The sequence below is a fragment of the Syngnathoides biaculeatus genome, chromosome 8 (genome assembly GCF_019802595.1).
Source record: "Syngnathoides biaculeatus isolate LvHL_M chromosome 8, ASM1980259v1, whole genome shotgun sequence".
In the NCBI taxonomy this organism is placed as follows: Eukaryota; Metazoa; Chordata; class Actinopteri; order Syngnathiformes; family Syngnathidae; genus Syngnathoides; species Syngnathoides biaculeatus.
The window spans coordinates 28,316,925-28,343,892 of NC_084647.1; the positions used below are offsets into that span (position 1 = coordinate 28,316,925).

The 26,968-nt window shown below is 42.6% G+C and overlaps 1 protein-coding gene across 1 annotated transcript in view; it reads left to right on the plus strand.

The window, feature by feature from the left end:
* Window positions 1-23,968, plus strand: part of usp32 (ubiquitin specific peptidase 32) — a 257,750-nt gene extending 233,782 nt beyond the window's left edge. The window contains exons 31-34 of the mRNA XM_061827750.1: window positions 673-806; window positions 3,766-3,850; window positions 18,881-18,973; window positions 23,656-23,968. Of these exons, the coding sequence (XP_061683734.1) occupies window positions 673-806; window positions 3,766-3,850; window positions 18,881-18,973; window positions 23,656-23,829 (486 nt within the window). The 3' untranslated portion in view covers window positions 23,830-23,968. The remainder of the gene's footprint in view (window positions 1-672; window positions 807-3,765; window positions 3,851-18,880; window positions 18,974-23,655) is intronic.
* The last annotated feature ends 3,000 nt before the right edge of the window (window positions 23,969-26,968 follow it).

Here is a 26,968-nt window from a genome sequence, read left to right on the forward strand (position 1 = left end):
TCTAAAAATGACATAATTTGTTTTTTTTGTTAATGGTCCTTTTAAATTTCCCCTCCTTTCTTTTTATGGCTATTAACATCCAATCATTTTTGTGTGTGGTTCTTATTTTATCCTGCACGTGAACTATTTTTTGCGTATTGAGCTGGCCAGCAAAGCCATATTTTTTTTATCCAAAAATTTAGATATTTTATTTTAGAAGGACATTGGCTTTCTACAAACTTCCAGTCCTTACATGGTAATTTTTGTCTCAGATCCTCTTGTCAACTATTTTGCTGCATGATTTTCCCATGTTGAAGTCAGTGGTTCACCGAGGGTGACTAAACTGACTTCCCCTGAACAGGATGACAATTACGTTCTGTTTGAGGGAATTCTCAAGCTTCTACCACAAGTGGCGGAGAATTCTTACCTCTGCATCCTTAAACCGTTGTCACTCCAGTTGTCAATTATCGGCCGATTCCAATCAGGCCAATAAAATCGGGATAAAGTCTATTTTAGTTTTCTTGTCTTGTATACTTGAATTGACTTTGTTTTACATTTTTATATTTTTTCTATCTTCATCAAGGAAAAGATTTTGCCGTAATACACTTTTCTTTTGAGGTGTGTATCAAGGGAGAGCCCTAAATTTTTCATTGTCAGGATTTTTCTGAGCCTAACTCTTGTGTTTTCTTTTAGATTGTCCACTTCAAGCGGTTCCACTTTGTGAATGGTTGTTGGATCAAGTCTCAAAAGATTGTTAAGTTCCCAAGGGAGAATTTTGACCCCAGCAACTTCTTGGTTTCCAGGGACCTTGAACTGTGCTTCCATCAGTCATACAGTAAGTGTTGGTTCATTAGAGAGTATAATTGGAGATATACTTTACTTTCTGGAATTATGTACTGAAAAGCTGGGATAGGTTCCAACTCTCCTTTGACCCGTTGAGGATAAGCGGCTAAGAACAGACAAGAAACCAGTTTTTTTTTTCCATTATGTTATTGTCTTTTGACATTCATTTGTTGGTTTATCGGTGCATCTGTGAAGAGCAATAGCTGTCTGAATCAGTCAAGGTCTGATCTAAGATAATTGGAGTTCAGCCTCCTGACTTGTGTGTAGAAAAAAATGTCGTGCACTTATTAGAATGCATTATCAAGCAAGGAGACAATGTTATATTCAGTTGATATTGTAATGCCCACAGGGTGGAATTACTGTGCACCCTTTAAATGATGAAAAAAATCTGCTACTTAAACTATTTTTCCCTTCAGTTGTCAGGCTGATAAATGCCAGTTTTATTAATGAACAATTATGCTTTTACACTGCACTATTTATCTATCATTACTCTTTTAATTCATTCTTTTTGCTTTAAAATTGAATTTTCAAATTACATTTTTAAACTATAACTGCTTTGAAACCATTAGTTCTACCAACCACTGACAAGTGAGAGTTGAACGAGGCAATGGAGGATGCCATCACCATCGCTCTCCACTCAGCGGTGAAACATCTTGAACACAGGAACAAATACGTCCAGATACTTGTTGATTACAGCTCAGCATTTAGTACCTTTATACTACACATTTTGATAAGAAAACTGCTTCCCCTTGGTCTTCACACACAGCTCTGCCTCTGGATTATGGACTTTCTCACAAACTGCACCCAAACTGTCAGACTTAGTTCTTACCAATGTTCCCTCTAAGCTGCGCAACTGCGGCTTTGTGCACTTGTTTCACACTCTCAGCGCAGAAGAAAACAGGTCCAGCGCATTGAACTACAGCCTGACATTTTTTTTTTTAAACACAGCAGCACACTGCCTCCACTCTACTTCCTAGTTTACCTGGCACTACCCCCCTCCATTTTAAAGGGGTACACTCATAATTACAAGCACCAGGGTATGTGAATAATAGAACAAAATGTGGTGCAACTGGATGAGATTTTATTTTTGGGAGTAAAAAATGTCTGGTCTGAAGCCAAAGCAGAAAGTGTAGGATGAGAAGGTGTGTAAATCTTAAAATTCCACCTTGGCACAGCCTGATTGAGGATGAAAGCAAAGAGCATTGCCCAAAAAGCTAATTCTGTATTTTAAATATAAAAGGCAAGAAAAACAGACAGGGATATCATTGTGGGTTAAAAAAAAAAATAAACAAAGTTGGAAACGACATTTCAAATTTATATTTAATACTTGGCTTGGTATGTATCTATATTGTAATGTATTTTTTTGTTTGTTGACACTTTCAATGTAAGTTTGCAAAAAACACGAAATTGTTCTTAAAAAAGTTCTGATGGGAATGTAATATGAACCTTTCAATGAGCCATGGAACTTCAATGGATGACATTGATTGACCACAGTGCATACGTCTAATGTTGCTCACAGTGGACAAAGTGAGTGCTCACGGCCTTGGTGTGTTTGCTCAGACACGCAAAAAATTAGAGGGAACATTGGCCCTCACCACTCTAACCATCCCTCTCAGTACCTGCTCCCTGGGCTCTGTACTGAGCCCACTTCTGTACTGTCAGTACTCCTATAATTGCACACCTGTGCACCTCTCCAATAATAATAAGTTAAGTCATTAAGTTTGCAGACGACACAAGCGTGGTTAGACTCACCTCGTCTCTGTGGTGCTCTGCAGTATACAGTACTGGACTTGAGGAAACTCAGCGCTGACTCATCCCCCATTTTTATCAATTGTGACAATGAATTGTGAAAATACTGCAGAGCAATAAATTTCATGGTATATATATCACAAACACCCTGTCCTGGACCACAAATACCATTGCCATTTTTAAGAAAGTCTGGCACCACATTCACTTCCTCAGGATTTTCACAAGAAACAACCTCTATAAAAGACTACTGGTAACCGTTTACTGCTCTGCTTTTAAAAGCATTTTAACAAACTGCATTACATCATGGTATGCAGGCTGCTCTGTTGCAAACGAAAAATCACTACAAGGTTATAACAACTGCAGAAAAAGTCGTTGGCTCCTTCTTCCACCATTTCAGGATATTGCCAACACTTATCACACTAGGGCCAGGACTAATCCTACAGACACTTTTCACCCCAGTCGTCACCTCACATACCACTAGATTAATATTTTTTTTTCCCCAAAAGCCATTCACCCCGGAATACCAACATACATCATAGTCATCAGCAAATTACATCTGTCAGGGGAAAAAAAAAAAAATTAAATGTGCCTTTCTATCGCCTGCTGTTATTTGAACACAGAGGACTTCTATATATTTTTTACTGAAGCACTTTTAAATGCTGATACGTCATATTGTGTGGTTGTTATAGTTATTGATGATGTGCATGGATTGAATTTTTGTTTTAGTTGACAATATAAACAAAAACTTCAAACTTGAACATTTTTTTTGTCACATGAATAATTATTCTACTTGAAGTGAACTGGAATCTTTCAAACACATTGCTCGGATGGGATAAAGTTCTGAATTGGAATTTTTTTTTTTTTTTAACCAACAGCTTTTCCTGATTTGAGCCGGGATGCCCCACCGTGCCAAAACAGCAAAACATCTACCAGACCCAGAACTTACAGTGGAGGTTATAAGCCCATACGTCAACATCTGCCCCAGATGAACCGCAAACATCGCCTTTCTAATAGCAATGAGTATCTCGAGGAATCTATTGACGCTGAGTCACAGGACTGCACACTACTGGAAGACACGCCTGGACGGGATGAATTTGCTGAAAGAGATGAATTTGGCCTTAGGTCAGAACATCTACTTGAATCAGTTTCAGCATATAGTCTAAAGTCATCAAAAAGTTTAACTGATGTGATCAGGGGTCATGACGTCACCACAAACTGCAGCACAGAGAGCCAAAAAAGAAAATATTTGGATTCCATCTACAGTCTCTATGCAATATCAGTAAGTACTGCTCAGTATTTATTGTTAACCTTAAACCCTTACAAAGTTTCTTTGATCAGATTTAATGAACGGAACCAGTGATTTTCTGTTTGTCAGAGCATACCTTATTATCTGTGAAAAGAGAGATACAAAAGGTTGATTTGATTTAATACCTTATATCTTTACTTACCTTATCTTCAGCAGTCCTTTGACTTCTCATTAAGGTCTCACCTTGTTGCACCAAATGAAGAAAAATACTTGAAACGAATAATTAGATGAAAAAAAGATTACAAACTAGATATTTTGTTGAGTATCATTTGTCTGCCGAATTTGGATGCGTAGGTTTCCTTTGAAATTCCTTCCTTGATTAAAAGGACTGCAAAGCTATTTTTTGTTCGTGAGGCCCCGTAGCTCAGTGGTTAGAGCACTGGTTTGGTAAACCAGGGGTTGTGGGTTCATATCCAACTGGGGCCTCCACTCCCTGAGAAGGGTTGCGTCAGGAAGGGCATCCGGTGTATTAAAAAAAAAAAAAAAAAAATTATGCCAAACATATATGTGCGTTCATCTGAGATGACACGCTGTGGCAACCCCGAAAGGGACAAGCCGAAAGAAACTAGAAAGCTATTTTTTGTTTCTTAATACATTAAATATTTGAAGAAATGGAATGAAAACTTTCGAAATCTGAGAAAAATTTAATACTCAATTGTTCAGATGTAGCCATCGTAAACCATTTTTCATCATCTCAGCTATTCGACTTTTTGGGGCGAAGCATAAGGACAGCCTGGGGCGTACAGAATATGTTCTGAAATGAGTCACCCCTGCCCCACAATCTAAGTATAGAGTAACACCTTTGGCTATTTTGTACACTTCTAAGTTACTTAATAGGTTGGCCTGTTTATATGACATCAATAAAACCCCCCAAAATGAATTTTCTCTGAAGTGTTCTTTGGGCTACAGTAGGGAAGGCAACAAGTCAGAGATGAAGAGCCACATTTTTTACTGTGTTATGGCAAAGAGCCACATCATACACATCAAAGAGCTATATCATATACATGGATAGCATTCCCTCTTCACACACCTTTGCTCACCCAGATTTATTGTAAATGTCATACACAGACATAATAAGAACAAAAATCAACTCCAACAGAGTACAAAGACCACAGGCCAATAATTAAAAAAAAAAAAAAACATTTCGTGCTCTCTCACAAGAACAAACTACCAGACCAGCTCAACCAAATCTTGTATGTCACAAGTGTCATCTAATGAAACACTAAAATACTCACATTATTGATGGTCTGACTGCAACAGTGAATCTGTAGCCATGCTTATGTCCAATATTCTCTGTTTAACAGTGTGGCGCGACAGTTGAACGTCTTCTACCATTCATTTAAGGTTTTTATTTTTCAGACACAAGATTTCAGCGATATCAGTGAGGCATTTTTTTAAAAATGATCCTTCAATGTATGGCTTTTTGGGCCTTCCAATGTTCCAAGCCACTTAATGCGATGCAAGCATTCGTCTCTGGATGCTTCATTATTGTTTTTTTTTTAAAAAGCTGCATCTGCTTTTCTGTGTGATTTTTCAAAGTGACTAACTTGTGACTCGGAAGCTTAGTCTCTTTAGGAATTCCCAGGTCGATCTTATCATGGAGTGAGTTGAAGTGAAGAGTTTTGAAGCTGTGAAATGCGAAAGCCGTCTGACACAAAAGGCAGAGAGTGGCTTGCTGTTGTGCTCAACCACAAAATAATATAAGCTCTCCCGCTCTATTAAAACATCCTGTGTTCATCCACATATTTTTGCTTCACTATACATTTTTCCCTCGCATTTTGAGAATGAATTTGACAAATTATTTTCTACAAAGATCACCATCCAACTGGGAAGCTTCGAGCTATTTTCATTCAGTGTGAAAGCCAGTTTTACGAAAATAATGTGCTAACCTTTCCTGCTGCGGTCACGTGACCTCGGTCGGGAGAAGTATTTTCCGTGCTGAAGTCATCCTGCTTGGGGTTAAATCTTCCTTCTCTCATTGCACAGTTGAGGTGAGTGGCAGGAGCAGTAAAGCCACTTTCCCCCCAGTCCCATTTCCCTGACACAACAACGTGCAGACATACTACGTAGTAAGCCCAATGACCTGGCAGTCACAGGGTGGAGGTGTGTTTTACAATTCGATACATGGTGGTGTTCTGCCACCCCTGGCTGGATGGCTGTTTGGCATGGGGACTACCTGGGTTCCCGCTCTCATCATTCTCTTGTTGGGAACACCTATGCACCCCCTGTTCCGACAAACAAGGGGCATTATCCCATTCTTGGGCTGGGACTGGCCACATCGCAGGCCCTGTGGGATGTGGGGGGTTTCCCTTTCTCCTGGGTGTCGGGGGAGTGGGCCATGTGGGGCGGTGGTGGAGGGTGGTGGGTAATGGGGAAGGCAATGGGTCCCTGTGCCCACCGCCCGGTGACCAGTTGTCGGGGAACCTTCGGGGGCCGGAGAACTGCCCTGAGTCCCTCGACGTGGGACGTGTCGTGTCCACAAGGTTCATCTCAGGCATACCCCAGGTCCTGGTTTGATCTGGTGAGGTCCTTCGCCTCCACATTTTGGACCCCTTTCTGAATCCACTTGCATGTCTGTTACCACACACCCCTGGGATTCTTTCATTGGGTGCTGGAGTGCTTACTTATTGCAACAAATAACTCAAATATGCTTTCCATTATTTACTATTTTATTTATATTGGTTCAAGCACCTTATGGTGTAGCACTCATTCTCTCATATGCATAGTCACATAATGACAAAAAAAACTTTTGGTTTTATTTTATTGACAGTGTTGTGAAAAAGTATTCACCCCTTCCCACTTTCTGTTTTTTTTTTTTTTTTGCATAGTACACACAAAGGTTTCAAATCCATCCATTCATGCATTTTCTGAACTGCTTATCCTCACGAGTGTCATGGGAGTGCTGGAGCCAATCCCAGCTGTTCTTGGGCAGGAAGGCCGGGTACACCCTGAACTGGTTGCCAGCCAATCGCAGGGCACATGGAGACAGACAATAGTTGCGCTCACAATCACACGTAGGGGAAATTTAGAATCTCCAATTAATGTTCCATGTTTTTGGGATGCGGGAGGAAACCGTAATGCCTGGAGAAAACCTACGCAGGCATGGGGAGAACATGCAAACTACACACAGGCGGGTCTGGGATTGAACCCGGTCCTCAGAACTGTGAGGCCAACACTTTCCAGCTGAGTTACCGTGCCGCCCCTAGTCCAATCAGTAATAGTAATATATTTTGTAGACTATCACACCATTCGTCACTTTAAACTGCTCCCTTTGCACAATTGTCATTGCACTGGTCTATAACGGGAACCGGGAACTGGTAAAGGCTCTGTACAAGCGGAACACAATGTGGGATGTTAACACACTTATCTCTTACTTCTTCTCAATGAAGATTTTACATCTTGCATGACACTTATAAGGTGGACACCAGTGGTGAGAAATCCTGTAAAGATGAAGAAAGAGTCCTATCAGGCGTTTTGGGCCTTGGCACTCCTGAGGCAGGAGGTCTACAGCCCCAAAAGGTACTGGGTGGCCAAGCGGACTGCCGCTTTGTTGGTTGGTGAGACAAAAACTTGGGTGTGGGAATAGTTCAGTGGAGAAGAATTTCCGGACGGTTTCGAGGAAATTATGGTTTACCATCTAGCATCTCAGGCGGGGGAAACAGAGCACTATCAACACTGTGTATGGTACGAGTGGGGTGGTGCTGACTGCGACTTGGGATGTTGTGAGTCACTGGTGATAGGACTTTGATGACGACTTCAATTCCTCTGACATGCTTTCCCAGGAGGAAGCAGGGTCTGGCTTTTCTAAGGTGGGCCCTCCAATCTCTGGCGATGATAACACCAAGATGGTTAAAAAGCTCCGCAGTGGCAAGGCCCCGGAGGTGGGTGATGTCTTCTCAGACTTAATAGAGTTTATGAATGTTGTGGGGCTGCCCTGGTTAACATTTCTCTCATCGTGTGGAAATCTGGGACACTGTCTCTGTATTGGCAAACTAAGGTGGTCCACCTTTTTCAGAAGGACAATTGGAGGGTGTGTTCCAACTCAGCCTCCCTAGTAAGGTCTATTCTGGGGTGCTGGAGAAGAGTGTCCATCGGGAAGTTGAATCTTAGATTCAGGAGAAGCAGTGTGCTTTTCTTCCTGGCTGTGGAATACTGAACTAGCCCTACACCTTCAGCAGGGTCAGTGAGGGTGCACAGAAGTTTGTCCACACATTCTACATGTTTGGAATTGGAGAAGGTGTTTGACTGTGTCCCTCGGGAGAATGGGGTACCAAACCCCTGTTTGATCTGTACTGCTGACAGTACAGATGAGTCCGACTTGTTTCCAGTGATGGGTGGAGTTTGCCAAGGCTGTCCTTTGTTGCCAATTCTGTTCACAACTTTTATGATGGAATTTCTTGGCAGAGCCAAGGCACAAGAGTGGGTCCGATTTGGTGGCCTCAGTGTTGCACCTTTACTTTTTTCAGATGATGTGATGCTCTTGGCATTATCAAGGCCTGATCGCCAACTCTCACTGAGGTGTTTTCATCAGAGCATGAAATGTCTGTGATGAGAATCAGGAGCTCAAGATTTGAGACCATGGTCCTCAGTCAGACAAGGGTGGGGTACTCTATCAGGTTGGGGATGAGATACTCCCCCAAGTGGAAGAATTCAAGTTTCTTGGGGTCTTGTTCACAAGTGAGGGAAGAATGGGGTGGGAGATTGACTGGCGGACTGATGCAGTGTCTGAAGTGATGTGGACTTTGTATTGGTTCGTTGTGTAGAAGAAGGTGTTAAGCCGAAAGGCAAAACTCTCAATTTACTGGATCCCGGATTCAAGCGAATTAAATGAGTTTCCTCAGCAGGGTGTCTGAGGTCTCGCTTAGAGATAGGGTGAGAAGCTCAGTCATCCGTAAAGGGGCTCAGAGTAGTTGCTGTTTTTCGACATTGAGAGGAGCCAGATGAGGTGACTCGGGCATTTATGCCAGCATGCCTCCTGGACTACTCCCTAATGAGGCACATCCCACCAGAGGGAGACCCCGGGGACAACACAGGACTCCCTGGAGACTACTCTTGGCTGGCCTGGGAATGACTTGGGATCCCCTCTGAAGAGCTAGAGGAAATGGCTGGCGAGAGGGAAACCTCAGCTTATCTGCTAAAGTTACTGCATCTGCACCCCAAACCTTGTATATGCAGATGAAAATGGATGGATATTCTGTATTGATATGCCAGTATTTTTTTTTTTTTTATCTGGACAGAAAGTGTGGCAGAGAACTCCTCAGGCAATGACAACCACTGGTTGGTGGGGTCAGGTAATGAGGTTTTCTGAACTTAAAAGGACTGTAAAAGTACAAAATAGTCTTGTAAAATAAGGCCCGAAATCGTGAAAAATAGAGGTTTGCTTATCTGTCAAGCAAATATGTTTCTTTGCATGAAATGAACTCAAGTGTCACGTAAATTAAAGGCAGAATATTTCTTGCTGCTGTTTTCAATAAACATTTAACATTGTTTTGACAGGCTCCTTTATGCAAGATTCCACACAAAAACAACACATTGCATGAAATAGCCGTGGTCGAGCAAGTTCATGACTTCACAAGCTCATTAGCTTGCAAGCTAGCGAACGTAATAAACAGTTATCGTCCTTTAAAGTCTTTCTGATGCTATTACTTGTATGTGACAGTGCAATGAACAGTCTCAGCCGCCACTACCTACTGTATATCATCAGTAGCAGCTAGACAGCCCCACAGATTAGTATTGGGGCTGCCCATCATGTCCCTTCTCCCTGTGCTGTCTGTAGGTCAACAAAATGGAAACACTCTAGCCCACGGGTGCCCAACCCGTAGTTCTCAAGCAGCATGCAGCTCTTTGCCTGCTTTCGTGCGGCTCTTGTGAACGCACGAAACCATATCAAAGTTCTGCTTATATGCTTTGCTTGAGTTCATTCCAGTAGGTGAGAGGGAACATTGCTTGCATTTTTTAACGGTATTTACATGCGCACTTTGTTTCAGTTTATTACGGTTGTTATTGGTATTGCTAGTTCAAGCTCAGTATGTCTGCGCGTTGTTGTGTCAGGGAAATGGGACTGGGGGAAAAGTGGCTGTGGCCAGTCCCAGCCCAAGAATGGGATAATGCCCCTTGTTTGTTGGAACAGGGGGTGCATAGGTGTTCCCAACAAAAAAATGATGAGGGCGGGAACCCAGGTAGTCCCCATGCCAAACAGCCATCCAGCCAGGGGTGGCAGAACACCACCATGTATCGAATTGTAAAACACACCTCCACCCTGTGACTGTGACTGCCAGGTCATTGGGCTTACTAAGTAAATCAGTGCCACCTCCCCCACTCCCAAGTGAAAGGGTGCATTTAAAATCTAGAGGACCTGTGAGCCGAGCGGGGGGGAGGCAGGGCTGCCAGGTACTACTGCCTAACAGCCAAACCCTGTGACCCACCGCAACCCCAGAGTATATGTGGTGCATTAAAAGCAAAAGGGGATACATGTGGGTAGTACATTTCAAATAGGGGGCGGGCAGAGCAGATGGGAAGGGTGCTCGCAACAGGAAACAGCACCCATGTGCTGGTCCGACACCCGCAACCCACGTCAGCCCCCCAAGAACCCATTGTTCTGGTTATGTGGAGCAGATGTGATAAGTGGAAGAAGTATGGACAGTAAATAGTGTGTGCGTGTGCTCAGTGAGTGATTATGAAGGACGGCTCCTGTGCATCAGGTCCAACAGGCCAGACAATCACTGACAAAAAGGGACACCACCTCCAGGACCTCCCCCCGCAAACCCCTGTCGGCACCCACTACTCACCCCTGAGTGTGGGGGGTGGACTCCTCCCTAAGACCAGGCCAAAAAAAAACACATCGGGCCCCACAGCCTGCAGGTGACCACCCTCCCTCCTGTAGGAAGAGGAGGAGCAAACTGCAGGATATAAAGAGCAGAAAGAAGAGAAAGGGAGCCAGCCCGAGGAGCAACAAATGGACCCCACCATCAGCCCGAGCAGAGGGCCCAGGAGGATGCCAGTCGGCACCACCCCAGCACCCATGGGGCATGGGTGAGTAACGCAGCCAGTGTCCCAGAGAAGTCACCCCAGTGGTCCCATTCCCAAGATCAGGATTGAGTCCAGCCCACACGGAAGATGCAACTGCAAACACATGGACAAGAGAAAAAAAAATAATCTCACTCCGTATATGTCGTCCTACCATGCAAAATGATCTAAAATGTATGGGACAAACAAAAATTAAAATAATTACATAATAATCTTCTTCTTCTTTTCCTTTCAGCTTGCTAGGGGTCGTCACAACAACTGTCGAACATCAACTGCCCTCATGTCTTCTCTCACAACTTCCATGAACTTTCTCTTTGGTCTTCCTCTAGCTCTTTTGCTTGGCAGCTCCATCCTCAGCACCCTTCTATAAATATATTCAGTCTCTCGCCTCTTGACATGCACAAACCATCAAAATCTGCACTCTCGAACCTTGTCTCCAAAACATCCAACTTTGTCTGTCCCTATAATGACCTCATTTCTAATCCGATCCAACCTGGTCACTCCGAGAGAGACCCTCAACATCTTCATTTCTGCCACCTCCTGTTGCCTCTTCCGTGGCACCATCTCTAAACTGTAGACCATGGTGGGCCTCACCACTTTTAGATAAACTTTGCGCTTCATCCGAGCAGAGATCTTCTGTCACATAACACACCAGACACCTTCCGCCAGCTGTTCCAACCCGCTTGGACCCGTTTCTTCACTTCCTTACCACACTCTCCATTCCTCTGGGTTGTTGGCCCCAAGTATTTGAAGCCATCCAACCTTCATTACCTCTTCTCACTGGAGCCTCACTCTTCCCCCTCCACCTGTCTCATTCACGCACATATATTCCGTTTTACTTTGGATAATCTTCATTCCTCTCCTTTCAGTGCATGCCACCATTTCCTAATTGTTCTTCCACCTGCTCCCTGCTTTCACAGCATATCACAATATTATCTGTGAACATCATGGTTCAAGAGGATTTCAGTTTAACATCTGTCAGCCCATCTATTACCACAGCACACAAGAAGGGGCTCAGAAATGATCCCTGATGCAGTCCCACCTCCACCTAAACTTTTTCTGTCACAGCTACAGCACACCTCACCACTGTTCTGCTGCTCACATACATGTCTTGTACATAGTTCTCCGCCACACCAGACTTACACATGCAGCCCTAACCCTACACCACAGTTCCTCTCTTGGTACTCTGTCATAGATCCACATAGACACAATGTAGCTCCTTCTGACCTTCTCTGTACTTTTCCACTAGCATGTTCAAGGCAAATAATGCATCTGTGGTACTCTTTCTGTGCATGAAGCCATACTATTGCTTGCAGATACAGTGAAGAAAATATTGCAAGTTCTCCCACTTAGAAATCATGTCAGGGTCTGAATTTTTCATCGTAGGTGCATGTCCACTGTGAGAGAGATAATCTGAAAACAAAAATCCAGAAATCTCAATGTATGATTTTTTTGTAACAATTTGTGTGACACAGCTGCAAATAAGTACTTCAACACCTGTCTATCAGCTAGAATTCTGACCCTCAAAAACCTGTTAGTCCGCCTTTAAAAGTCCACCTCCACTCAGTGTATTATCCTGAATCAGATGCACCTGTGTGAGGTTGTTAGCTGCATAGGTCTCGATGTCCACCCCATACAATCAGTAAGACTCAAACTTGTAACATGGCTAAGACCAAAGAGCTGTCCAAAGACACCAGAGACAAAATTGTGCAACTCCACACGGCTTTCAAGGGCTACGGAGAAATTGCCAAGCAGCTTGGTGAAAAAAGGTCCACTCCACTGTTAGAGCAACCATTAAAAACATGGAAGAAGCTAAACATGATGGTCAATCTCAATCGGAGTGAAGCCCCATGCAAGATATCACATTGTGGGGTCTCAATGAACCTTAGAAAGGTCAGCCCACGACTACACCACAGGACTTGGTCGATGACCTGAAAAGAGCTGCTACCACCCTTTCCAAGGTGACTGTTGGTAATACACAAAGACGTCATGGTTTGAAATCATGCATGGCACTGTAGGTTCCCCTGCTTAAACCAGTACATGTCAAGGCCCGTCTTAAGTTTGCCAATGACCATTTGGATGATACAGAGGAGTCATGGGAGAAAGTTTTGTGGTCAGATGAGATCAAAATTAAACTTTTTATTCATAATTCCACTAACTGTTTGGAGGAAGACAAATGATGAGTTCCATCCCAAGAACACCATCCCTACTGTGAAGCATTGGGGTGGTAGCATGGGTGTTTTCTGCACAAGGGCCTGGACGACTGCACTGTATAAAGGAGAGGATGACTGAGGCCATGTATTGTGAGATTTTGGGGAACAACCCCTTTCCCTCAGTCAGAGCATTGAAGATGGGTCGTAGCTGGGTCTTTCAACATGACTGACCCAAAGCACACCACGAGGAAAATCAAGGAGTGGCTCTGTAAGAAGCATATCAAGGTTCTGGCGTGGCCTAGCCAGTCTCCCTATCTAAACCCAATTGAAACTCTTTCGAGGTAGCGAAACTCCGTGTTTCTCAGTGACAGCCCAGAAACCTGTCTGATCTAGAGAAGGTCTGGTGGGGGAGTGGGTCAAAATCCCTCCTGCAGTGTGTGCAAACCTGGTGAACCTCTACAAGAAAAGTTTGACCTCTGTAATTGCAAACAAAGGCTACTGCAACAAATATTAACATTGGTTTTCTCAGGTGTTGAAACCCTTTGCAGCTGTATCACACAAAGAAACCGTTAAAAAAAATCATACATTGTGATTTCTGGATTTTTCTCTCTCATGGTGGACATGCACCTACGATGAGAATTTCAGACCCCTCAATGTTTTCTAAGTGGGAGAACTTGCAATATAGCAAGGTGTTCAAATACTCATTTTCTTCACTGTAACTTCATTGTGTTGCTCATCAACTTTATTCCTCTGGAGTTCCCACAACTCTGAACACCACTTTTGTTCTTAAAAATGGGAACTAGCACACTTTTCCTCCATTCTTCAAACATCCTCTCGCCTGCTCGTATTCTGTTGAATAAGTTGGTCAAAAACTCCACAGCCATCTCTCCAAATTGCTTCCATACCTCCACCGGTATGTCATCAGGACCAACTGCCTTTACATTTTTCATCCACTTTAGTGCCTTTCTAACTTCCCTCTGTCTAATCATTGCCACTTCCTGGTCCTTCACACTTGCCTCTTCAACTCTTCCTTCTCTCTCATTTTCTTCATTCATCAACTTCTCGAAGTATTCTTTCTATCTATTTAGCACACAACTTGCACCAGTCAACACATTTCCGTCTCTATTCTTAATTACCCTTACCTGCTGCAAATTCTTCCCATGTCTATCTCTCTGTCGAGCCAACCTGTAGAGACACTTTTCTCCTTCTTTGATTTCCAACCTGGTGTACATGTCATCATATGCCTCTTGTTTAGCCTTTGCAACCCCTACCTTTGCCCTACATTGCATCTCAATGTATTCCTTTTGCCTCTCCTCAGTCCTCTCTGTGTCCCACTTCTTCTTCGCTAATCTCTTTCCTTGTATGACCTCCTGTATTTTGGAGTTCCACCACCAAGTCTCCTTCTCCCCTTTTCTACCAGAAGAAACACCATGTACTCTCCTGCCTGTCTCTCTGATCACATTGGCTGTAATAGTCCAGTGTTCCGGGAGCTCCTCCTGTCCATCAAGAGCCTGTTTCAACTCTTTCCAAAAGGCCGCACAACATTCTTCCTTTCTCTTCCACCACATGGTTCTCTGCTCTACCTTTGTCTTCTTAATCTTCCTACCCACCACCAGAGTCATCCTACACACCACCATCCTATGCTGTCGAGCTACACTCTCCCCCACCACTACCTTACAGTCAGTTACCTCCTTCAGTTTACATCGGCTGCAGAAAATATAATCCATCTGCGTGCTTATACCTCCGCTCTTGTAGGTTCCTGCCTCTTCTGGGAAAAAAAGTGTTTATGACAGCTATATCCATCCTTTTTGCAAAGTCCATCATCATCTGTCCCTTAATGTTCCTTTCCTGGATGCCGTACATCACTTCTCCATCACCCGTTTCCTTTACAAACATGGAAGACAAATGTGGAGAAACAATTAAAAGATGGGGACATGCACTGGAAAGGAGAGGAATGAAGATTAGCCGAAGTAAAACAGAATACGGGTGGAATGGTGGCTCAGCTGGTAAAACGTTGGCCTCACAGTTCTGACATCCCGGGTTGAATCCCGGACCCGCCTGTGTGGAGTTTGCATGTTCTCCCCGTGCCTGCGTGGGTTTCCTTCAGGCACTCTGGTTTCCTCCCATATTCCAAAAACATGCAACATTAATTGGACACTCTAAATTGCCCTTGGACGTGATTGTGAGTTCGGCTATTTGTCTCAATGTGCCCTGCGATTGGCTGGCAACCAGTTCAGGCTGTACCCCGCCTCCTGCCGGAGACAGCGGGGTACAGGCTCCAGCACTCCCCGTGACCCTTGTGAGGATAAGCAGCGAAGAAAATGGATGGAAAACAGAATATGTGTGTGTGAATGAGAAGGGTTGAGGGGGGGAAGCGTGAGGCTCCAAGGAGAAGAGGTCGCATTGGTGGAAGACTTCAAATACTTCGGGTCAACAATCCAGAGCAAAGATGAGTGTGGTAAGGAAGTGAAGAAACATGTCTTTGGAGGTTGGAACAGCTGGCGGAAGGTATGTGGTGTGTTCTGTGACAGAAAAGTTTCTGATAGGATGAAGAGCAAAGTTTATAAAACATTGGTGAGGCCAGCCATTATGTACAGATTAGAGACACTGACACCGAAGTGACAACAGGAAGCAGAGCTGTTGGTGGCGGAAATGAAGGTGCTGAGGTTCTCTCTAGAAGTGAGCAGGTTGGATCAGATTTCAGTGATGAAAGTCCACCGGATTTTCAAGTTTTCATGAAAATTCCTCTGGAAAATTGAGGAAAAATTGCCTAAAATTAATCCAGATATTAGTTGACAACATTGAACAAACATGCGTTTGAGTTCATTGTTTTGCTCTCACGAGCGAAGCCATGTTGAAGCACTAACACGAGTAACAGTAACGCCCCTCCCCTCGCCTTCTCTCAAGACGTCGCTTATTTTATGTAGTCTTGACATTAATTTACGTGTTTGTTTCATAAACGTTGTTAACTGCCTGATCCAAAACAACCAGTATTCATCCGGAAACAGGAAATGCAAGTTCACCGTACTTAGCATGTATGGAAGTTTGGCCTAAACCGCGTTTTCAGAGCTGCTTCACGTACTGCAAGCGCATTTACATCCAAGGTCATCAACATCATGAGCCATGTCAAAGGAAATTCAGTTACACCAGGGGTTCTCATTGCGTTGATCGTAAGGCAGTGTTACGGCATGTGTGTGTGTCCCCCCAAAAAAATACATTCGTCTATCATCCACCTCGTTGCTTAATTCATGTGTGGCCAATACGTCGAGCGCATGCACATGAAGGCGCGTTCTAACAAGCCGGCCTCCTATTCACGGCAATCACGGCGATGCGTGCTCCTAAACTTTGAGCATTTTCAAAACATTGCGGGTGTAGACCCTTCATGTCAGTGCCTGTGTGTGTGTGTTTGTGTATATATATATATATATATATATATATATATATATATATTAAAGGCAACTCAGACTATTAGTATTACTAGATTTATTTCTAAGATAGTGAGCAATGTGGTCGAGTGTATCAGTACTAAGCGACGTAACAAGTTTGAGACTTAAACGTTAATAGTAATTACTACAGATCAACTTCTTTAACATGTTTTGCTGTACAGTGTAGAAATTGTACGATATATTTTCATGTATATTCTATATCTATACTATATAATATGTATAATGTGGGGAAAAGGACAATTTTAGATGTCTTTTTACTGAAAAGTGACAAATGTGATTTTGTATTATCCAGTGATAGGGCGATGGGCGGCAAAAAAAATTTGGGCTTGGCCCTTGGGGAACTCCTGGCCAATTTTTTTTTTAATCAGGACTTAGAAATTCTACTTTAAATTTTTGTCTGAATTTTGCTCACAGATATCGCCAAAATGCACCACAGCCATCCATTTTTTTTTTCAAAAACTTCACGGTGGGGGCGGGGGCAGGACTTCACACCTTTATTTAGTACTCACATTTGGATTTTCAGGAATTTTCACGAACGTCCAGTTTCAACTCTAAGGTTAGAAATTAGATCATTAGAGGGGCAAACGAAGTTAGATGTTTTTGAGACAAGTTTAGGGAGAGCAGACTTCGATGGTTTGGACATGTCCAGAGATGAAAGAGTGAGTATATTGGCAGAAGGGTGGTGAGGATGGAGCTGCCAGGAAAAAGAGCGAAAGAAAGACCAAAGAGAAGGTTGATGAATGTTGTGAGGGAAGACATGAGGACAATTGGTGAGAGAGGAGAAAATGCTGGAAATAGGCTTACATGGAAACAGATGACGCACTGTGGCAACCCCTAACAGGATAAGCTGAAAGGAAAAGGAGAAAATTAAGTGAAATGTGTAGAAAATAATTGAAACATTAGCTTGCTGATGAAAAAGAAAATGTTTCAATGTTCTAATATCCTACTTGACTAAAGTCTATCCATCCATTTTCTTAGCCGCTTATCCTTACTAGGGTCGCGAGGAGTGCTGGAGTAGACCGTGAGCTGGTTGCCAGGCAATCACAGGGCACATAGAGACAGACAACAGCCGCACTCACAATCACACTTTGGGGCAATTTAGAGTGTCCACAAATCATGCATGCTTTTGGGAAATGGGAGGAAACCAGACTGCCCCGAGTAAACCCACGCAGGCACAAGGAGAACATCCACATTCCACACAGGCAGGTCCGGGATTGAACCCGGGACCTCAGAACTGTGAGGCCGACGCTATCCTGCTGAGCCCCTGCGACTCAAGTAAAGGCAATAGGTAAAATGTTTCAGTGGTAAATTAACCCCGTCTTTGTTCTGCTGTTTAAATAATGTGAGGTAATATCCTACTGCAGTCCTGCTTTTGTATGCGCACCAGTAGTAATGTATTTTGTGAAGAAATACAACGATCAAAAACCACCAACACTAGTTTGGTGCTGAACTTGTGAATATAAGTTTGACCAATGTGCCTTATCTCACGGAACATGCCTTGGCATGCCTTTGGATGGAGAAATTTGCTAATTTATGATTGTGTTTCTATTACGTGAGTTTGTTGTGCTGCTACAAAGGTCTGTTTTTTCTGTCACGTGTGACCACGGCCAGGATAATGCGGCTCTGGTTGTGAATGTGTATGCAATGAGATGCCATCGCACATTGTGTGGATCACATTTCTGTCATGTGAGCACCCAAAAAAATAATGTGTTTAATGAAACAGTGAGCTTCAACCTGGAACAAAGGGATTTCACAGTTTTCCATTTTTTTTCCTGACAATTGAACAAACCAGGGACAATGTGTGGATGTTTCATGATAATGGATAATCATCACATGTCCTATTGTGTAGAGGGAAGACATCTGCTGTGTGAGCACTCAATGAAACATTGTGTTTTCTATGTGAATATCTACAAGACTTTATCTCTAATTACCTGTTGGATTATTCTTTTTGTCTATAGAGTTCAAAAGCAGTTTGTCTTTTCAGAGGGTGTTGATTTGTCAAAATATCTTTGCTTTATTGATGAAAATAAAAGAGGGCATCTATCAGTAGAAGAAGGTTATTCCATTTATGGAGGGTGGCTCTTGTGGGCCCAAGATAAGTCCAGACCTGTTCTAACATGTCTAGAACGTCTGTAACATTGAGTGTGGGGTGTGATAAACTCTTCCTGTTAAGGATTTTTTACCCCCGTAATTTTCGGCTAAATGTTTCTACACTTGAGTCAACGAAAATTGATGTATGGCTAAAATTCTTAAATGGTAAATCTCGTGTTTTGGTTAAACCTTTTATGTTTGCATATTACAGCTAAAAGTGTAGACTTCTGTCACATCAGCAGTTTTTATTTAAAGCCACTGCTCTGAAACATACTTTACGTCAACAGTGCCATACAGGAATCATGGGTGGAGGCCACTACGTGACATATGCTAAAAACCCCAATGGAAAGTGGTACTATTACAATGATAGCACCTGTAAGGTAAGTGTTGTGTTTTTTTTTATCCTGAGTATCAATTATATAATGAGTTGAACTGCAAAGTAAGCAGGTTTTTGTCGACTGTTTTTTGGTTTCCTTCGGTTTTACATTTTTAGCTCACTCGCATTACTCGGGACAAGCCACAATTTTCTTGTTGGATCGGTTTTTACCGTGCAAAATTTTCCCAAAATATTTTCAAAAAGTCTATAGAGTGCATTATATTTAGATATAGATGAAAAAGAAATTCACATTGTATAGTCGTGTACAAGTACATAGGATGATGAAAAAAAAAAGGATACAATTATATTTCCTTTCGGCTTGTCCCGTTCGGGGTCGCCACAATGCGTCATCATTTTCCATGGATGCCGATCTGCAACTTCATATCGAACACAAACTCCACACTAACTCCAAACTCCTCACAACATCCATCAATCTTCTCTTTGGTCTTCCTCTCACTCTTTTGCTTGGCAGCTCCATCCTCAGCACCCTATGACCAATGTACTCACTCTTTCACCTCTGCACATGTCCAAACCATCGTAGTCCGTCTCCCGAAACTTGTCTCAAAACATCTAAATTCGTCTGTCCCTCTAATGATCTAATTTCTAGTCTTATCCAACTTGTTCACTTCTAGAGAGAGCCTCGGCATCTTTATTTCTTCCACCAACAGCTCTGCTTCCCGTTGTCTCTTCGGTGCAACTGGCTCTAATCCCTAGATCTTGGCTGGTCTCATCACTGTTTTATAAACTTTGCCCTTCATCTTTGAAGAGACTCTTCTGTCACATAACACACCGGACACCTTCCGCAAGCTGTTCCAACCTGTTTGGACCCATTTCTTCACTTCCTTACTACACTCACCATTGCTCTGGATTGTTGACCCCAAGTATTTGAAGTCGTCCACCCTCGCTCTCTTTTCTCCCTGGAGCCTCTCTTCCCCCTCCACCCCTCTCATTCATGCACATATATTCTGTTTTACTTTAGCTAATCTCCTTTCCAGCGCATGCCTCCAGCTTTTTAATTGTTCCTCCACCTGCTCCCTGCTTACACTGCAGATCGCAATGTCATCTGTGAACATCATGGTCCAAGGGGATTCCAGTCTAACCTCAACTGTCTGTCTGTAATGGATATAACACAGCAAACAGGAAGGGGTTCAGAGTTGATTCCTGATGCAGTCCCACCTCCACCTTAAATTCTTCTGTCACATCTTCTGACACACTTCACCACTGTTCTGCTCCCCTCATACATGCCCTGTACTATTCTAACATATTTCACCGCCACACCAGACTTATGCATACAGTACTACAGTTCACAGGGTTGTAAGCGTCGCTGGGACCTTGAAATAGTCAAGTGCTGTCTACAGAAGAAGAAAATTTTCTCTTCGATATTTAGAAGGCTGATCTGTTGGAACTGCCCAATCTTTGATGAGCCCCTCTCCTTTGAAATAAAAAGTTGCCCAGTCCTACGCCAGGCAGTTGGTAACTCCCTCTTCTGCCACACAACCCTAATCAGCTTCCAGAGGAATCATAGGACATCTGGTGTTTTTGTAGAGCCATAATGGATGTCAGGGTGTGTCCCAACAATGATACGAGGCAGAAAAAACTAGGTCCACTTATCAAGAATTTAATTACTTAATTGCTAGAGGGAAAAAAGGTGTTTGAATGCCTGCTAGTTTTGACATTCATTGATCAGTAGCGCTTACCTGACGGAAGGAGCTGGAAGAGCTGGTGGCCAGGATGTGGAAGGTCCAAAAGGATCCTGCCCGTTCTGGACCAAATTTGAGTGGCATGCAAGTCATCAAGGGTGGGTAGGGTGGTCCCGAAAATCTGTTCGCCAGTTTTGATTGTTCATTGGAGTCAGAGTTTGTCCTTTTTTGTGGCAGTCCCAAACCAGACTGTGATGAAGGTACACAGTATGATTGGATGACCGCTGCGTAGAACTGTCTCAGCAGCTCTTGTGACAGGCCGTGCTTCCTCAGAAGCCCCAAGATGTATATCCTTTCCTGGGGGTTTTTGAGCAGAGTTGATGTTCGTCACCCACTTCAGGTCCTGTGAGACTGTAATTCTTGTAATTCTTCCTATTGTCCCGCTGTTGTCAAGTGCCATGTTGGGCTTAGTGACTTTGTCTCAGCAATAATGAGGCATAAGTCGTCTTCTGTGCTTATTTTTATGATTATCGCCCACAATAACCATTCAGTTTTGAAGTTGAGCCTCGTGAATTGATTTTACTTCGTAAAAGTATGTTTGATTACTTTTGGTGAATCCATTCACCACACCCAAACCTGTTAATATTGAATAATATTATTCAAATTATATTTTATGTACTTATATTTTGAAACTTGAGTCACTGATGATGTATTGCCTGACTTTGGTGCAGGCAGCATGGTATTGATTCCCGCTCAGTGATGGTATTGATACTTGCTCTGTGACTGACTGGCAACCAGTTCAGTGTGTACCCTGTCTCCTGCCCGTTGATAGCTCGGTTGGCGACAGCATTCTCGTGACCCTTGTGAGGATAAGCGGCTAAGAAAATGGATGGATGGATATTTTGAAACCATGCTTCCCGGGTGTCTCTTTGGTGAAGTACTCCAGGAACGTCACTCCGGGAAGAGACCTAAAAAAAAAACAACACACAAACAGCAGGCCCCACAACACATGGGCGACCACCCAGGTCCACCTTGGCCAAACTGCGTGCTCGAACAAAGGAATGTGGAAGGGGTGTCTGAAGGCTACCACGGAGCTGGGAACCTTATAGCCTGGGACAGTAGCAAATTCATTTAGAGTTGAGCATCTTCTAATGATTCTCAAACAGCAGACTGTGGCGCAGGGAAGAATGCATCTTATCAAGTTGTGGGGGAGGTTTTGGCAGATGGCTCTGAGTCAATACACATGCATCACATCACTCAAAATTATTTCAGGAGCTGAAAACTTTTTTTTTTTTAAACAATTTTGTAACTGCTATTAGTTTGTCTGTTGGTAAGTAACACTGATACAGAATGAATGGTTCTAATCTCCCGTTCTATTTAGACTACTTTATACTCCCGTGGTTGTGCGGTTGACAACACCCACATTGCACCACGTGACGTCTGCATTGCCCCGCGGAGGTGCTGCGTGCCTTGCTTGTGTACACATCAAAAAAGTTGCTGGGTGGAGAGAGTAGCGGAGCTCATCCTTAATGATTTGCCCGGTTACGTCACATGCTCTGCTGACATACCGTTTCTCCCAGCTCCACCGCCGCCTTCTCTATCAATTTTGCTGCTTAAGTAAAGAAATTATCCCGGTCATTTTGATCCACTTGTTCAAGCACTTTTCGACACGACAGATGACATTCCGCGGGCAACAACACGTTTTGTTATGTCCACGTCAAGTGATGTAGAGCGGCCACCGGGCCAATGCGTCAAGCAGTATAAAGAGCCCTTAAGGCGCTTATTTATTTGTTTAGTTTGATATTTTTAACTACTGGTACAAAAAATAATAATAAAATTGTACACTGCTATACTTTGTCAAAACTGGCCTGGTGCTGGTATATGTATTGGTGCAACACATCAACTCATTTGTCAACTTGATGAATTCTAATCGCAGCCTGGCCAGTCATTATCAGCATGAGTTAACTGCATTAGCTCCCATTAGTTCACCTTACCACAATTCAAAATCTAGCAAGCCAGCAACAGTAGCCTATTGTAATAAATATTTATATAAGCCTTGTCTCTTGCTGAAATGTTGTGTATTTTTGCCTTTAAAAATTGGAGCATGTGATGCATAGATGTCTGGCTTGAACTAATTTTCAACGTTAGTCTGTAATCAGGAGGCACGGTGGATCAGCTGGAAAGCATTGGTCTTACAGTTCTGAGGTCCCAGGTTCAATCCCAGACCCCTCTGTATGGAGTTTGCATGTTCTCCCAGTGCCTGCGTGGGTTTTCTCCAGCCACTTCGGTTTCCTCCCACAACCCAAAAACATGCAACATTAATTGCACAAATTGCCCCTTGGTGTGATTGGTAATGTGGCTGTTTGTCTCGATATGCCCTGCGATTGGGTTGCAACCTGTTCAGGGTGTACGCAGCCTTCTCCCCGTTGACAGTGGGATAGGCTCTAGCACTCCCCGAGACCCTTGTGAGGATGAACGGCTAAGAGAATGTCTGGATTGTCTGTAATCAAGTTTGAGAATGTGATGATGATAATATAATAATATAGAATGTTCCTGATTCCACTTAAAAAAACCAACCCTGATCTAATAAGTACAATAAATGAATCAATTTGTTTGTTATGTGTGTTTGTATTTAAACCTGTGCCTCTCTCACAAACTCCTGGCCCCAGTTAACCCCCGACCCCCAGAAAAATTGGTACAGTTAATACAGGGAGCAGCATATACATGCTATAACATTTTGACTTGGCTCATTTCAAATACAATCGACCTCTTAAAGGGAAATGGGTTTGGGTTTAAGTGATATTCTAGAAAAAAATGCAAGTGCACCAGTTCCTCAGATTAAATCGTATTTACTTTTGAAAGAAGACAACAACAATTTTCAGAGGTGATAGTTTGGTATTTTAACATTGTTCAGTGACCTCCCTACAAAGCATAATTGTTGCATCAGCCAAGGTTTGTTATATGTTAAAATGTCCACGTTATGAAATTACTGATTTATTATTTTTTTAAATTAAACTACCAATTGTTGTTTTTTTTTTTTCTTTAGGAAGTGCATTTTGAAGAGATTGATACTGACTCAGCCTACATGCTCTTCTATGAGCAACAGGGAGTAAATTACTCACAGTTCCTGCCAAAGATGGATGGGCAGGAAATGGCTGACACCAGTGGCATCGATGAAGACTTTGAGTTAGACTACAAGAAATACTGTGTCATCCAGTGAGCTGGTCTTCTCATCAATCATTACCCACCATACCTTCCTGGTTTCTCCTGCTTCTCTACTTTTAAATATGCAGAACAATGAACTATAATTACTGTCTCTCAACAGTACTTTTAAAAAGTAAGAGGTATTCTTCTTTTAATTGAAATATTAGGATGAGCATAAAATGTATTGTAACCTTTATAGGTAAACTTGATGAGACCATCTGTTAACTTTTGAATGCACATCCACATAAAACCCCAGTATCTCGAAACATTTTGTGAAAAGTGTCAAGGCTATCCACTTTTTATTGGCCAGTCACAAGGAATACTGTATGAGTTTGGTAGTCTCATTGATACCAACAGTCTATCTGATGTATTAATTATTTGTTCCTTTGTCTTTGGGCGTATTACTGAGAAGACTGCCTGATCCAAAAAAAGAAGAAAAAAATCCTGGATTTTCATTTACAGTCCCCTCCAAAAGTATTACAATGGCAAGGTCTAGTCCTTTGTCTGTTGTATCCTGAAGACATTTAGGTTCAAAATCAAAAGATGAATATGTGACAAAAATTCAGAATTCCAGTTTTTATTCACGTTATTTACATCTAGAAAAAAAAACTCAGGACATACCACCTTTTGTTTGACGCCACCCAACTTTTCAAGTGCGCAAAAATATCGGTACATTATTAACGTGAGTAAATTAATATTTGGTGGCATAATCCTTACTTGAAATAACTGCATTAAGCGACCAATTGATTTCAGACTGTTGCATTCTTCATTTAAAATGCTTTTTTTTTTATAGGAACCTATTTTACTTCCTGGGGGTTTCCTTCCTTCAATCTTTTCAGGAAGTAAAATGCATGCTAGTTGCATGCATGGGTTCAGGTCAGTTGATTGTCTTGGCCAATCACCTTCCACTTTTTCTCCCTTTGTTGTGTGGGCAGTGTTTGGGGTCATTTTTTGTTGCATGATTACTTTGGATGCATTTTTCAGTAAATTGTCAGATAAAATGGTTTTGTAAACTTCAGAATTAATTTTCCTGGTGCATCATGAGTTACATCATCAATAAAGACGAGTGAGCTCGTTCAGGAAGCAGCCATGCAAGTCCAAGCTGTGATATTTCCGAGACCAGACTAGATATTTTCTTTGTGAAGACAAATTAACTTTCCTTTCTTTCACCATACTTTGGTCTTTCCATCACTTTGGTAGAAGTTAATCTTGGGCTCATCAGTCCATAAAACTTTGTCCCAGAACTTTTGTGGTTCATCCCTTATCTTTTCAAAACCCAGTCTGGCCTTTTGATTATTTTTGCTGATGAATGGTTTAAATATTGTGCCTTTTCATCACTTTGGTAGAGGTATAGGGTAGAAATATTCCTTCACTTGAAGTCTTTTTTAAATAATACCTTCTTACCCCTGGACATGATGTAACTGGGTGTTTCTTCAAAATTCTCACGTTTCTACCATCAAGAGCTGTTGATACCCTTGGCCAACCTGTTTGATGTCTGTTGCCCAGTACATGTAGTTTCTTTCTCTTTCTGCGCATTCCAAATTGTGTATTGGCAATGCCCAATGTTTCTCAAATACTGCTGATCAATTTGACATCTCCTCCTTTGTTTTTCTCTCAAGACAGCCATTTAGGCTTCATTTTTGCTGAACAGCCAGTGCACTTTCACAAGTGAAACCCAAAGCCAAAAAAGTGTTATCGAATGTTTAAGCTGTCAATCTAAAACTCAACACCTGAGGAACTAGAAACACCCATCAGTCACATTTTCAAATACTTCAACTCTTTTGCTCACTTGAATAGTGGGTTCCTTCAAACACAAGGTGCTCTGTCTCAAGTTGTTTAACATAGCACTGCAGGCGTGGCAAATGTGATAGGCTGTCAGTTTTCCAGCCAGGCTCATTGGAATGTCTGATAGTCCTTGAAACAAGGATTTTACAGCTGTGATCAAGGGATTTTCTAACACGGGGTAATCCAGTTGTGGTGGTCAACGATTTCTCTCAGATCTCCGGAGAAGATAATTTGCATATTTTCTTCTGCATCATCACTTCCTTCCATTTCAGTGCTCTTTTCAGATTGTCACTCCTCTCACTAATATACTTGAGGAAACTGAAAGTTGCTCTCCTTGTCATCTGAACCATCATCCTTAGATGAGTGTTTTTGAGTCAAGGCGGTTTCATTAGTCTGTTCAGTCAGTTTGGCACTGTTTTCAGGTAAATAGTGCTGTTTTGATAAGAGTTAGACTCAATAAACATCAAAGAACCGTCTAAAATACTATTGGATACAGGTTTACTGTCAAAATCGGGTTGGTCGTCAAGATCTAGGTAGGTTGACACATTCTAGTGAATCATCATCATTTTAAGCTTTTACAGGACTCTCAACAGGATAACCTATCTGGGGGTTCAGAATGCTGAATATCTTGAATAGTGGTTATGGGCACCAGTTGCACAGTACTTTCACTGGTCATAGAGATGGGGAAGTTTAACCAAACAGCAATTAGAGAATCATCATCTTCATCTGAGACATCCTCTTCCTCTACCCCAAGGTTTGCATAGGTTGCTGGCACTGGCTTTTGCAGAGGCTTACTACTTTTCTCCACAGAAAAGTGCTCACATGGAAGAAACAGGTCCCTGTGTAGCATCCTTAAAGGACCATCCCCATTTACAGGTTTGACAGCATATACTGGGAGAGTGCCCTTCTCACTACTACATGAACTGTACCTTCCCAATTGTCTGATATTTTATGTTTTCTGCGGATGCAGTCATTCCTGACTAACACTCAATCACCAGGTTCTTAGTCTGAGGCGGTCACGTCTGAAGTATCCGGAATACAATAGTGTAACATAAAGTTCTCCCATAAGCACTTTCCTAATTTTGATTAGGTGTTGTGATAGCAACCTCAAATTTAGTGAAATGGTTTATCAACAGAATATCTTTGGTCGCGCTTTTGTCAGCCTCCAGGGACAAGTAATCCAAAAATATTGAAGAAGGGGGCTGTAGATTGTGCCTTCCTTTCGCACGCACCTGCTACATGTCGTCAGTTTTCTTTCCACAGCGATTGCTGCTTTTGGCCAATTGAATCGGGCCTGTACAAGATCCACTGTTCAGTCGGTGCCCATGTGACCCATATGGTCATGCAGGCTGGTGAGAACTGTGTCGCGG